Genomic DNA, 14,269 nt, shown 5'->3' on the forward strand with positions numbered 1-14,269 from the left:
GGGGGGGCAGAGAAGCAGGAGCCCCCCCCGAGAGGCCTGAGGGGGATTAGGGGGGCGTGTGCAGAGCCGGGCAACGAGGGACCCGGTGGTGGGGAGGGCGGTCCGGGCCACCCTCCGCCAGGGCCCGGCTCCTACCTGCGTCTGCCCCGCCATGGCGCCCGGGAGGAGGCGGGGGGCCTGCTCCCCGCCGGGCCGCCGCTCGGGGCCTCAGAGCGGCGCTTCCGGTGCGCCAGCCACCCACAAGGCTCCGTGCCGGAAGTAGGCCGCGTGACGTACGCCTTCCCCTCCCCCCCCCCGGCACAAACGGCGCGGGCCGCTTCTCCCGCCGTCACTCCCCCACGCGCTTCCGGCCGGAGCCACGCCTCTTCCGGGAAAAGAAAAGGTGGCCGCTGCCGACCGGAAAGTGCGGTCGAGTGCCCACGTGACCCGCCCCAGCTTCCCAAAGGGGCGGGGCCGGGCCGCGCTCGGCCGGATGAGCGCGGTGATGGCGGCGCCGCCATTTTGAGCGCTGCGCCTGCCTCGCCCCTCACGTGATTGGCAGCGGCGCCACCATTGGTCTGTCGGGGCGGCTTCCGGTGCGGCCTCCTCGGCTTGTGTGCCCGCCCCGCTCAGAGGCCCGGTGGGATTTACCTCGTTGCTTATTATTTAGTAATCATGGTCTACAGTAATTATTGCTAATTATTTCTTTATGGTGAACACCCTCAGAACGTTTGCGGATGACACCGAGCTGGGTGGGAGTGTTGATCTGCCAGAGGGTAGGAAGGCTCTACAGAGGGATCTGGACAGGCTGGATCGATGGGCCGAGGCCAATTGTATGAGGTTCAACAAGGCTCAGCGTCGGGTCCTGCACTTGGGTCACAGCAACACCATGCAGCGCTACAGGCTTGGGGAAGAGTGGCTGAAAAGCTGCCGAGCAGAGAAAGACCTGGGGGTGGTGGTTGACAGCCGGCTGAATATGAGCCAGCAGTGTGCCCAGGTGGCCAAGAAGGCCAACAGCGTCCTGGCCTGTATCAGAAATAGCGTGGCCAGCAGGAGCAGGGCAGTGATCGTCCCCCTGTACTCAGCACTGGTGAGGCCGCACCTTGAGTACTGTGTTCAGTTTTGGCCCCTCACTGCAGGAAAGACATTGGGGTGCTGGAGCGTGTCCAGAGAAGGGCAACAAAGCTGGTGAAGGGTCTAGAGAACAAGTCTTATGAGGGGCAGCTGGGGGAACTGGGGTTGTTTTGCCTCCAGGCTCAGGAAGGCAGGCACAGCTCCCAAGCACAACCCCTGCATGCAACAGGATCCCGGCAAGGCCAGGGAGGTGTGGGGGCTCACCTTGCCCCACCACTAGTGCCTGCTGAGCCATGGTGATGCTTTCACCTTAAGAAACCTCACTGATGGGGGGTCTCCACCCATAATCACAGAATCACAGAACCATTGAGGTTGGAAAAGACTGCTAGTCCAACCATTAACCTAACACTGCCAGATCCACCACTAAACCATGTCCCTAAGTGCCATGTCTACACGTCTTTTAAATATACCCCCAGGGATGGTGACTCAACCCCTTCCCTGGGCAGCCTGTTTCAGTGCTTGACAGCCCTTTCAGTGAAGAATTTTTTCCTAATCTCCAAACTAAACCTCCCCTGGCACAACTTGAGGCTGTTTCCTCTAGTCCCATCACTTGTTACTTGGGAAAAGAGACCGATCCCCACCTTGCTACAACCTCCTTTCAGCTAGCTGTAGAGGGCGATAAGGTCTCCCCTCAGCCTCCTCTTCTCCAGGCTAAACAACCCCGGTTCCCTCAGCCACTCTCTACATGAACACAGAACTCTTTGCCTCCTCCTCCTCCTTCACTAGGTTTTCCAGTTAATTTTCAGGTGAAGTTTACATAGGTTGCAGAGATATCTCAGTGTGAGGATGGTTTTGCAGCATCCACTGGTTACACAGGGGCAGTGGAAAGGATCCAGTCGCCCTCCTATTCCCTCTGCTCTGGGAATTGGGCCATGTTCTCTGCTTATGCCTTATTGACAGCTCTGTCTGTGCCGTAGCCCCTGCTGCACAGCAACTCTTTATCCCTGTCACAGCAGGACCATGACTGGGTGCCGGTGGCAGGGGACTGGAGCATCCCCGCAGTGCCAAGCTCCATCCCTAGTTCCACGGGGGATGGTGTTTAATGGCTACACCCTCTTCTTTCCATCTGCGCCCCACTCGGCCCCTTCCTTGGGTCCCCTAATACACAATTGCCACCAGCTCAGCCTTCAGGGAGCAGCCACTAGATGGACCTCAGGATTCAGTGTTTTCACACGGGAAATGAGAGCGTTTTCGAGTGCCCAGCATTACCGGAGGTGCAGCTACTTCATGAATAGCCTTTATATTCTGGTGTGTGGACGCCCAACCTGGCAACTTTGAAGGCAAAACTTGTTCTAGTAAAAGCCTCTTCAGTCCTTTGAGCCAGGAAAATTGGCAGCCCTGCTCTTGTGTGGAGGAGGAAGACAGAGCTGATGTGTTGGCTGTGGGCACAGAGCAGTGGGGACAAGAAGTACCCAACTAAAAACGCATCCCATAGGGAGGAGGTGATATTTTTCCATACTTTCCCATTTCTGTGATTATTGTGCAGTTTCTGCTGTTAGAGAGCAGAACTGGCTCCTCAGTGACAGCCGATACAAGGCTGTTTGTTCAGCACAGCTGATTTGCAATTCAGAGAAATCTCTTCCCACACACATTCTCTCTAACATGCCCTGCCACACTTCACAGGCAATGGTTAAATTCCAGCCATTGTATCTGGAGAAGAAACCATAACCATCAGAAGCTGCAACATTGAAACTCCAGGACAAAATGCACAGGTGCCTTTGGTAAATTGTTTTAAATTCTGCTGCTATTATTCCAGGGGAAAAAAACCAAAAAAGGTTGTAATACCTGCTTTTAGGGTGTGGGTTATGATTTCCATGAACAAGGCTTGGGCAATGTTTCTTTCCAAATGAGAACTGAAAGTCAATAAAGATGGAAATTTTAATTGCATTTCCATAATGGTAGTTTAACAAACTTCAAGTTTGTCTGTACTGGTAGTACACACCAGGTCATTACAGGAACATCAACTTCTCGTGGTTATCTGCACCCTACAAATATCTGGGGCAAAAGAATGTGTTGTGGTTTAACCCCAGCCAGCAACTAAGCACCACACAGCTGCTCACTCACTCCCCCCCGCCCCGCATTGGGATGGAGGAGAGAATCCGGGAAAAAAAGAGTAAAACTCGTTGGCTGAGATAAGAACAGTTTAATAGAACAGAAAGAAAGAAAATAATATTGATAACAGTAACAATAATAAAATGACAATAATAATAATAAAAAAAGAATTGGAACATACAAAACAAGTGACGCACAATGCAATTGCTCACCACTCACTGACTGATGCCCAGTTAGTTCCCAAGCAGTGATCCCCCTCCCCCCGGCCAAATCCCCCCAGTTTATACCCTGGCAATGATGTTACATGGTATGCAATACCCCTTTGGCCAGTTGGGGTCAGCTGTCCTGCCTGTGTCCCATCCCAACTCCTTGTGCCCCTCCAGCCTCCCTGCTGGCTGGGCACAAGAAGCTGAAAAATCCTTGACTTAGACTAAACACTACTTAGCGACTACTGAAAGCATCAGTGTGTTATCAACATTCTTCTCATACTGAATCCAAAACATAGCACTATACCAGCTACTAAGAAGACAATTAACTCTATCCCAGCCAAAACCAGGACAAAACGAAAAAGCAGTTCTCTGTCCTGCTTGAATGTTTTTAGAAGGAAATTAATTTATTTTAACTCCAATGTACTTTCTAAAGCTATTTCCCTCTAAATTTGTCATATAAGTCTTCCACATACTTTCTGATTATTTAAGCCATTTTTAATTCTTTGTTTTGCAGAAAGAAAATTGGAATAGAATAGAAATAGAATAGTTCTGTTGGAAGGGACCTACAAAGATCATCTAGTCCAACTGCCTGACCACTTCAGGGCTGACCATATCTTTCAGGGTTTAGAAATGCAATACTTGTCCCAGTTTTTTGTTTTAATTATGGTTTGTTCTGTCTGTTAGTTTTATGATGGCATTTCCCAGTTGTGACAAGGGCTGTAACTGGTTCCATATACAACTGTTTTTCACTGTGATGCTGAGCCCTGGGAGGCTCAGGCGGCGGAGGGCAATCAGTCCCTGCTCCCCAGGGAGCAGAGGAGTTTCAGCCCTGTGAACTCCAGGGGGACTGCCCGGGGGGGGGGGGGGTGTGTGTGTTCTGGGCCACAGCAGAGGAAGGGCATCCCCCCTCTCAGAAGACCTGGGCAATGTGGGCTGTTTAGGGAGGGTGGGCCGCGGGTGAGGAGGGGGAGCTGCCCTTTGTGCAAAAGCCAAGGTTATCTGTGCTTCCTTTCGCCTGCCCTGAGCTTCGTTATCTGCAATGCCCAGAGCTCACTGCATCCACGGAAAAAGCCGGTTCATGGGACCTTTGGTAGAAGGCTCACACCCTGGGCTGCTTTCCTGCTGAGCCACTGGGCTGGACTTTCCCTGTGTGGTGGGTTGACTCTGGCTAGACACCAGGTGCCCACCAAAGCTGCTCTATCACTACCCTCCTCAGCTAGACAGGGGAGAGAAAATATAACGAAAGGCTTGTGGGTCGAGATAAGGACAGGGAGAGATCACTCACTAATTACAGTCACAGGCAAAACAGACTCGACTTCGGGAAAATTAATTTAATTTATTACCAATCAAATCAGAGCAGGGTAATGAGAAATAAAACCAAATCTTAAAACACCTTCCCCCCACCCCTCCCTTCTTCCCAGGCACAGCTTCACTCCCGAATTCTCTACCTCCTCCCCACAGCAGCGCAGGGGGGGTGGGGAATGGGGGTTGGGGTCAGTTCATCAGACCTTGTCTCTGCCGCTCCTTCCTCCTCAGGGGCAGGACTCCACATTCTTCCCCTGCTCCAGTGTGGGGTCCCTCCCATGGGAGACAGTCCTTCATGAACTTCTCCAGCGTGGGTCCTTCCCATGTGCTGGAGTTCTTCACAAACTGCTGCAGCATGGGTCCCCCGCAGGGTCACAAGTCCTGCCAGGAGCCTGCTCCAGCGTGGTCTTCCCACGGGGTCACAGCCTCCCTCAGGCATCCCCCTGCTCCGGCATGGGGTCCTCCCTGGGCTGCAGGTGGATATCTGCTCCCCCATGGACCTCCATGGACTGCAGGGGGACAGCCTGCCTCACCATGGTCTTCTCCATGGGCTGCAGGGGAATCTCTGCTCTGGCACCTGGAGCACCTCCTCCCCCTCCTTCTTCACTGACCTGGGGTTCTGCAGGGTTGTTTCTCTTACATGTTCTCACTCCTCTCTCCGGCTGCAGTTTCTGTCCCACAGCAACTTTTCCCCCTTCTTAAATCTGTTATCCCAGAGGCGCTACCACTGTTGCTGATGGGCTTGGCCTTGGCCAGCAGCAGGTCCATCTTAGAGCTGGCTGGCATTGGCTCCATGGGACATGGGGGAAGCTTCTAGCAGCTTCTCACAGAAGCCACCCCTGTAGCCCCCCTGCTACTGAAACCTTGTCATGCAAACCCAATATACCCTGGCTCAAGAGGCATCTCCAGCACGAGCATCAGGCAGCTCCAGTGCTGTTCCTGGAGCCACTGCAGGCAGTGGCCCCAGCCATGGCCCCGCACAGACCCATCACTTTCCCACTCTGCAGCAGATCCCTGTGGAAGGACCCCCTCTTTTACCCTGGTGCTTTGCTGATGCTCTGAGCTCTGTGGAGCCTTTTGCTGACCTTCAAGGCATCTGCGGCTGTGACGAGTTGCTGTAATGAAACTGCATTGCACGGGAAATCCAGATGAGCTGGCCTGGACCTGGGAGGAGTTTGCTGTCATCTCCCATGCTCATATCCCTAGGACCAGCACTGCAGGACAGAGCTGAAAGCCCCAAGACAGCAGGGAGACACCCCAGTGCCACAGGCATTGATGGAAAGGCCCTGCCAGACTGCCCAGACTGTCTGCGTGGGTCTTCCCTCATCTCTATTTTCACTGACCTGGGGAGGAAAACAAAATGTCCCCTGCCTGGCTGACTCCAGCTGCAGCTCCCTGATGGACACCAGTGGCAGGAGGAGGGTGACAGGTCCCAACACCGTGCCCTGGGGCAGGCACCGCTTTGGTCTGTGGAACAGGACAGGTCCCACAGCCGCCCTCGCACACCTGGCCCGGCAGAGAAGGTCTTTTGCCATTTCTCCTCTTCCTTCCAAACCAGCCTTTGTGTCTCCATCACACATGACAAGCAAGCATTCGGTGGCGTCTCCAAGAGCAGTGGCAGCAGCAACTGCATGCACAGCAGTAAATCAGGGTGCCTGGGGCTGCACATGGCACTGCGGTGGGATGGTGCCAGGCCAGGCATGGCGGGTTTGAAGTATTTTAGTTTATAATCTCCCTCGGAAATATGTGGTCATTACATGAGGACTCCTGGGGCTGGAGAGTGGCATGTGTCCATGGAGCAGAGAGCTCTGTGTGCCAGATGGATGTGGACACGCTGGAGCGGGTCCAACAAAGACAACTGGGACATTGAAACATCTGACAGATGGGGAGAGGCTGGGAGAGTTGGGACCATTCAGTCTGGAGAAGAGGATGTTGAGGGGGAATCCTCTCCTCACCTGATGGAGACCAAGTGGTGTCCGGTGCCAGGACGAGAGGTGATGGGCACAGACAGAAATGTGAAATTCCATTTAAACTTCAGGAAACTTTTTCACTGTGAGTGTGACTGAGCACTGGCACAGGCTGCCCGGAAAGGTGGTGGAGTCTCCATCCTTAGAGGTGTCCAAAACCCAACTGGACATGGTCCTGGGCAACCAGCTCTGGGGGGGGACCCTGCTTGAGCAGGGCTTGGACTAGATGATCTCCAAAGGTCCCTGCCAGCCTTGATGTTCCTGTGACTCTGTGATTCATCGCTACCACAAAATAAGGAAATCAGGAAAAATAAGGAAAATCAGGGAAAACAGAGGAAGAACAAGGAGAATTATCCCACAACCCACAATTATCCTGCATGGCATAGCTCTGGACCACTCCCTCATTTTCCTCTCTGCTTTGTACCTCCCCATGTGATACTCCACTTTCTCTTCCATTAAACTGGCCTCCAGGTACACGTTGTTGCTCTACCACTCACCCCCATTCTCCTGCACCACGTGGCAGACCATCCCCATCAGCTTGGTGACCTGCTGGTCCTGTTCAGCACCAACTGCTCTGTTGTTGAAGCCGCAGTACCTGCTCCCACAGCGCAGGATCAGGTCCTGGAGCGCTCCGTTGCTGCAATACTGCAGGTAATTGTGCAGCGACCTCCCTGCCAGGTCTTCTGCATGAGTAACATGATCATGTACTTCAAAACATCAACTCCAAAAATGTCCTGCAGTCTCTGTACAGCCTCCTTGTCCTCCTTGATGGATTGGCCCAGATTGGTTCCCAGCAGCAGCACATGGGGGCCTGGGGAGGACAGCCTGATGCAATGAGTAATTTCTTTGTACACCTCACAGATGGCAGCCTTTGGATCAAAAATATCAGCTGTGTCAGTGACCGTGATGTCCTCACCATCGCAGCACCCTTGTGCTTGCACACAGCTAACTATCACCAGCTCGGTCGCAAACTTGAACAGGCATTCTCCGAGGAGGGTGTTGCTGGTGGCACTTTTCCCTGCCCCACTCTTCCCAACCAGGAGGAGCCTCATCCCCAAGCCCCTGCCTTCCCTGGGCAGCATGGGAATGAGAGCACGCTGGATGGCCACAGCCACGCTGCACGGACAAAAGCAGACATACACAACTCCTGTTAGCACCACCGTGCTGCCTGTGCCAGGTCCCTGGGGTGTCCGCATGGGCTGTCCCCCCAGGAGACCATCCTTGGGGCTGCCTGGGGGGCTGGGGACACCAGTAACATCCTCCAGACACCTTTGAAGTGCTCTCTCGCACAGCCTGGCCTCCCGCTCAGGTCTTCCTGCCTGCAAAACAGGCACTGCACCAGGTTTGTGCAGGCAGGAGTTCAGCAGGGACAAACCAGCTCCCTCCCTGCACGGCTCTTCTGGCTGCCCGGGCATGCCTGGACTCCCTTCCTCCCCTCAAAAAAACCTTCCAGCTAGCATAAAACCTCACACATCTCCCTCCCCTGCCCCTCGAGCCTGGTACCTTCATGATGCCTGGCTGGAGCCAGTGCCAAGGCAAGAGTTCCCCCCTGCAGCCGCAGAGCTCGTCCCTTCTCCTGGTGCCTCTCTGCTAGTGCACAGAATGAGGCCGGACGGGGTCTTGTTCTGCCCATGGCAGCAAGGCTTGGCCCAGGGCTCAGGCTCCTTCCTGGGCGAGCAGGCGGAGAGCTGGGGGGTGGCAGAGACCATGTCCCCTTGGAGACTCTCAGAGCCACCGGGAATTGCTCGTGCACAGAGCGGCAGCAGCAATGGCAGTGGCCGCCTGTGGCAAAGTCTTTATGCTGCAGCTGGGGCAGCATGCAGACCCTTCGCAGCACCGGCCTCTCCCCACGGCATGAGGCTATGGGGTGTTGAAATGCTGCCTGTGCTGTGGGAAGATGGGCCCTAAAAAGGCATAGCTGGAGTGCACAGCAGACGGGGGGAAGACTCACCAGAGTCCCCCCCTTCCTGCCTGCCCCTCGCCTCACCCCATATTGCGACCCCGCACTGACCACAAACCTCCCACCCGCGGCCGCACATCTGACATTTACAATTAGAAGCAGAAGCTGCAGGGTGGGCAGGACTGGTGTGCCCTGGAGTCCTGGGTCACTCCTGGTACCTCTGCATGCTGGCGTCGGTGCCTGTGCAGCGCTCCTGGTACTTTTGCATGCCACCATTGGTGCCTGTGCCATACTCCCAGTGCCACAGCAAGTGCCAGCCCCAGCTACAGGCTGCAGCAGTTCCTGGGCGCAGCCCAGGCTAGCTGAGGCCACCACAGCCCTGCTGTCCTTGGAGCCATACCCCAAGGGGTGGGCTGCTCTGGGATGATGCCCTGAAGAAGGGATGCTCTGTGCAGTGTGCCCTGGTGCCCACAGGGGTGGGAGTGGACGGGGGGCACTTTGCTACGGGAGCACTTTGGGTGAGTGGAAAGCAGGATGGGTGAAAACAGGAGCCTGTGATGGTGCTCCCACGGGGCTGCCCTGCGAGAGCTTCTCTGGCACGAGTCCCCCATGGAACGGGGGGTCCTGCATGTCCCTGGCGGTCAAGCGGTGCTGCTGTGGGGCCGGGGTGTGCCACTCCAGCACGGCTCTGCCAGGCAGCCACCGCATGCCAGCTGGCTCACAGCCTGACGTCTCCCCAAGGGACCCATTTCCCACTGTGGAGGATACATGCTCGGCCTCGGGCACCGCTGGGGGCTCTGGGTGCCACCTCCGTTTGTGGGGTCTCACATGTCCTGGACCCCCCCCCCCTCCGGGTGCTCCCAGCCACCTGTGGCTCCACTGGCCTGGCAGGGTGTGGGTGCCGCAGCCAGGTGCAGCAAAAGCACCAAACCACACCGAAACAGGGAAGAGTCCAAGTTTCAGCTTCTGTTACTGGAAATTAAGGGGGTGGGAAGGAGAAAGCGAGACGTTGCCCATGCACGGGATCCCAGTGTGGCCGTGCCGGGGCAGTGACGTCCTGCTAGTGGGGCAGGTGTCCTGTCCTGTGACACCGGGGTTTCCCCTGAAGCCTCCCTGGGGTCTCAGATGTTTGTGACTTCTGCTGCCAGGCACTGTTGCCCCATTCCCATCCACGCAGGCATGGCCAAGGATCCAGCAACTCCAGAGATCAAGGGCCACACGGTCCCAGAGAACCAGAGATCCCAGAGACTTCAGGAACCCCAGGACACGGGGCTGCCCCTGACACATGTGCACAACCTGGGGTGTGTGGGGGCCCTGCTCCACTGGTGATTTTTTCCCCACTGGCAGTGTGAGTGCTCTGCACAGGGAGCTGCGTGAGGGTGGGCATTGCGCAAAGGGGAACCACTGATGTAAAACCAGCAAGGGTGGCAGGGCAGAGTCCAGCAGCGACAAGGGACAGGACAGGGACAGGAGACGCTGGGCTGGGGCCGTACCAGGATGGCGACCGTGCTGCCTGGGTTTGTGGGGCAGAGACAACCATAAGGCACTGGGATGTGATGGAAGGGAAGCCTTGTGCCCACCACAGCCCACATGTCAGGAGCAGAACTTCAGCCACGCTCCCCACACTGGCAGCAAACGCTCCATGCCGGCCATGTAAGCCACTCCAGGAACCTGCTCCGGCACATTATCGTCAAAATGCCAGCGATGAACGGTGCTCTGGCAGCGCCAAGAACAAGGTTTTCTTGGGTGCTTGGCAGCACCTGGGGCAGGGTGCTTGGGGGCTGGCAGTGATGGCCAAGCTCATGGCACAGCTCAGGCTCACCACACTGGCCAGCATGCCTGGTCTGAGCCCGTGTAGTGGTCCCCAAGCTCATGTAGAGCTTGCATTGGGGTTTTCTTTGCTCCTGGCCACTGCTTGTCCCAGTTATGTGCAGCACATGCTCCACTGATCCCCGGTGCAGGATCCATCCGAGCCCCACAGCAGCGACAGCCGCTGAGCCGGGCAAGGAGAGCCTAGGGTGGGCGCCTGTGAGGGGCTTGCTGTAGAGGGTGAGCCGGGGTCTCGCTCCACCACTGTCCCACCAGCATGTGGATTCTTTGGCAACCTGGAGAGCATAGAAAAGTGAGTGGGAGACAGGAGCAAACTCCGCTGCAGCTGGCACAATGCTCAAACGCCCACTCATGAGAGAGAAACCCCCCCAAGCCGTGCTGGAGAGGAAGGAGCCATGTGGAGCCGGTGCCTTGCAGAGCAAGGCCATGTGGCCGTGGCCCGTTGCTTGCCAGCAGCATGGAGCTGGTCATGCCGGTGTCCGAGCAGCTCCGTCCTCGGCAAGGGGTGGCCTTGATGTGCCCTCGCAGCTGCTGCGGCTGTTCCCCAGGCCCCCAGCCCCAGCAGAGCACCCCCCCCGACGTGCAACACCCAGAGCCTTCACTTAAACACGGTTCCTGGCTTGACTGCACATTGTGAACCACAAATATGGAATGTAACTTGGGGTTTTTTGCTAAATACGTGTTCTCATGTTTGCACTTGCTCTCCAGGAGACCCTGGCTGGGTAAGAGCACCAGCAGGAAGGCTGGGATGGCTCCCCCAGCTCTGCCCTGCATGCCCAGCCTGGAGACAGGCTGACCCAGGGAGTGCGGGGACCCAGCAGGCCTCCCCATGCTCCACAAGCTTCCAGCGAGAGGGAGACGCGGGATATTCCAGGCTTTAATTCATTTAATGATACACATCAAAGTACCTGCATTTCCACACAGCAGCGGCAAAGGAAGCGACGGGGGGACGGGGCAGCGCGGGGGGTCCCTGTGCAGGCACCCGCATGGGGCTTCGCTTCTCGTCCGGAGCCGAGGGGAAGCTTGCGGGCAGCGCGGCGCTGGCCAGCAACCCGCAGCCGCTGGAGCCGAGCCCGGCTGGCAGCCCATGCCGAGACGGCCCTGTGCAGAGTGACAAGTTTGGGGGAAAAACATCCCTGGGTTTCGAAAATGCATTTCTGCTGCTCCGGCTTGTTGTTGCCCACATGGAGCATCCTGCCTGGGGATGGGCAGCGCTGCCAATGCTGCTGCCTGTGTGGGGCGAAGGCCAGAGTGTCGCAAAGTGCCACATGTCCCTCTTGCAGGGACGCTCACCCTGGACACTTGTCCTGGAGCCTGTGGCTGGCCCAGGGCATCACACAAGGGGTGACACGAGGATGCGGGAGGGGGTCTGCAGGAGGGAGCCCTGGCCCAGGTCCCTCAGGATTCGGCAGCAACTGGGACATCGCTGACACCGGGAGCCAGGACCGTGCCATGCGCTGGTCCCTGCCTGCAGCCGCACATGCCCAGCGTGGCAGAGAAGGGTGGTATTCCCATCCCAGCTGTGGCTCACCTCTCCCAGCCAGGCTCTGGCTCTCCACCGCGGTTCGGTGTCAGCATGTCTCCGGACCGGAGCCTTCCCACCCATCAGGCACTCGTGGTCCTCCCCGCCGCCCCAACCCCGCACCTTCCTGGCCAGGTGCTCCCCGCTGCCTCCGGGTCGTCCTTCAGCTCCTTGCTGCTGGCACCGCACCAGGACCTCTGCGCTGCCTGGGCCGGGAGTCTCTGCCTTGCCGCAGCGGGGTGCAGCCCCCCGCCTCACCGCAGTCACTCCTCCGTGCTGGAGCTGCTGCCGGTGGGGAAGCAGTCTCCACCCTCGAGCTTTGTGTTTTATTTTATTTTTATTTCGCATGATTTCTGCACCACTGGGGGCTCTCCGCGCAGCCGGGGCAAGCCGCTGCCTCCTCCTCTTCATGTTCCTCTCCCCAGTGGGGCCCACGGCAGCGTGGTGGTGCGGCTCCTTCCCTGTGAAAGGCGGTGTGCGGCCGGCGGCTGGTGGCTGCTGAGATCCGGCTCCGCTCTGGCAGTCGCAGCCGTCATTCCCTGGGCGAGCAAGCACAGCAGAAGTTACCCCACGCCAGCACCCGGCACACAGGCCATGCTGGGTGGTGAACGGGTTCACGGCACCGGACCACAGCCACACCAGCCAAGGCAGGGCAGGGGGACGTGTGAGGATGCCTTGGGGAAAACTCCCTCCTCCTCCTCCTCCATGGTCTCTCGCCCTGGCCTGGGGGCTTTAAGCTGCAGCATGAGGCTGTGCGGCTGCGGTGCCGGGCGAGGGGGAGGAAGGGCTCCCAGGGAACCACGCGGACTGTGCGAGGCTCCTCCTGGCGTGGGGGACGGGAGGGCCCAAGGCTTCTGGTGCTGGTAGGACCAGCCTCGTGACCATCAGGAGAAAAACCCCAGCAGAAGGATGAGGGGCAGGAAGCGGGTGAGGAGCACAGCCAGAGGGGTTCCCAGGCCAAGCCAGGCTGCTGGCACCCCGTCATTCTGGGCATGGCTGAATGTGTGGCCAGGCTGGGCTGTGCGCCCCAAGCAGGCGTGACGGTGGCTCCCTGTGCCATGCCGACAGGGCTGTCCCGTGCCCCAAAACCCTGGGGAAGCGTCCAGTGACCCCCAACTCCCCTGGGACAGAATTTTCCATTGCAGGAGGGAGTGTGAGCGGGGCACCAGGTGCTCCTGCAGCACCCTGGGGGGAAACCGGCTGGGGGGGGACACAGGAGGAGAACCCCGGCGGGGCAGCCCCAAAGGCGGGGGGGGCACAGGCACTGCTGGGACCTGTGGTTGGAGGAAGGCCGGCATGGGCAGGGGGTGCTGAGGCGGGGAGGGGGGGGCTCACGTGAGGGCGGTCTCGGCCCCGTGGGTGCGCTGGTGCGCGGTGAGGTTGACCTTCTGGGCGAAGCTCTCGCCGCACTGGGCGCAGGCGAAGGGGGTCTCGCCGGCGTGGGTGCGCCGGTGGATCTTCAGGGAGCCCTTTTGGCTGAAGGTCTTGCCGCAGTCGGGGCAGGCGAAGGGCCGCTCCCCGCCGTGGCTGCGCTGGTGGGCAGCCAGGCTGCTCCTGCAGCTGAAGCCCTTCCCGCACTGGGCGCAGGCGAAGGGGCCGCCAGCTGCCTCAGGCAGCTCTGGCGAGCGGCTGCCGCCGGGCTGGACCTCAGCGGCAGTGCCGGGCCGGTCCTCGGCGTGGGTGCGCTGGTGGTTGAGGAGGAAGCGCTGCTCGCGGAAGCGCTTCCCGCAGCGCTGGCAGGAGAAGGGCTTCTCGCCGCTGTGGATGCGCTGGTGGGTGAGCAGGTTCTGCTTGAGGCTGAAGCTCTTCTGGCAGACGCCGCACTGGTAGGGACGCTCCCCGGTGTGGATGCGTTGGTGGATGATGAGGTTGTGCTTGAGGCTGAAGGCTTTGCCGCACTCGGCGCAGATGAAGGTGCGTTCCCCGGCGTGGTGCTTCTGGTGCCGGGCGAGGCTGGGCTGCTGGCCGAAGCATTCCCCGCAGAGGATGCACTTGAACTCCTTCTCCGCCTCCTCCTCCGCCTGGCTGTGGATCACCAGCGCCTTCTCATCCCCCAGGCCCTCCTCGCCGCCCGGGAAGGCGAAGGGGTTCTCGCCCGCGGGCGAAGCCAGGTCCGTCATGGGCGCCCGCTGCCCGGCTCACGGCACCCACATCCCTGGGGAGCGCAGACAGGGAGGGCTGCAGCTCCCGGCACCAGCACCCGGCACCTCTGGGAACCGGTCGGACCGGGCTGTGCCGGGGCTGCCAGCACCCGCCGAACCCCTCGGGTGCTCCCCCCGCCAAACACCCACTGCCCCCCCTCCCCCCCGTGCCCCGGTAAGGGGGTTGTGGCATCTCATGGCCCTGGGCCGGTTGGGTGGGCGGCTGTCCC

At 58.7% G+C, this 14,269-nt stretch overlaps 3 protein-coding genes across 3 annotated transcripts in view; all 3 read right to left on the reverse strand.

Moving 5' to 3' along the window:
* LOC104828443 overlaps positions 1-175 on the reverse strand; it is a 4,049-nt gene extending 3,874 nt beyond the window's left edge. The window contains exon 1 of the mRNA XM_010562115.1: positions 136-175. Coding sequence (XP_010560417.1) covers positions 136-153 — 18 coding nt within the window. The 5' untranslated portion in view covers positions 154-175. The remainder of the gene's footprint in view (positions 1-135) is intronic.
* A 153-nt stretch (positions 176-328) lies between these two features.
* On the reverse strand, positions 329-7,698 carry LOC104829339 (GTPase IMAP family member 1-like). The gene is given in 4 exon segments (XM_010563522.1): positions 329-364; positions 6,023-6,146; positions 7,071-7,341; positions 7,344-7,698. Coding segments are annotated over 4 exon segments (786 nt in total).
* A 2,772-nt stretch (positions 7,699-10,470) lies between these two features.
* LOC104829350 (zinc finger and SCAN domain-containing protein 2-like) lies at positions 10,471-14,018 on the reverse strand. Its single transcript, XM_010563533.1, has 6 exons — positions 13,690-14,018; positions 13,234-13,452; positions 13,016-13,083; positions 11,979-12,437; positions 11,285-11,477; positions 10,471-10,651 (listed from the first exon to the last, which is right to left on the reverse strand). The coding sequence occupies exons 1-6, from the start codon at positions 14,016-14,018 to the stop codon at positions 10,471-10,473; spliced, it is 1,449 nt and encodes a 482-aa protein (XP_010561835.1).
* Positions 14,019-14,269: the final 251 nt, after the last annotated feature.

This window comes from Haliaeetus leucocephalus, unplaced genomic scaffold (genome assembly GCF_000737465.1).
Source record: "Haliaeetus leucocephalus isolate CR32 unplaced genomic scaffold, Haliaeetus_leucocephalus-4.0 Scaffold0, whole genome shotgun sequence".
In the NCBI taxonomy this organism is placed as follows: Eukaryota; Metazoa; Chordata; class Aves; order Accipitriformes; family Accipitridae; genus Haliaeetus; species Haliaeetus leucocephalus.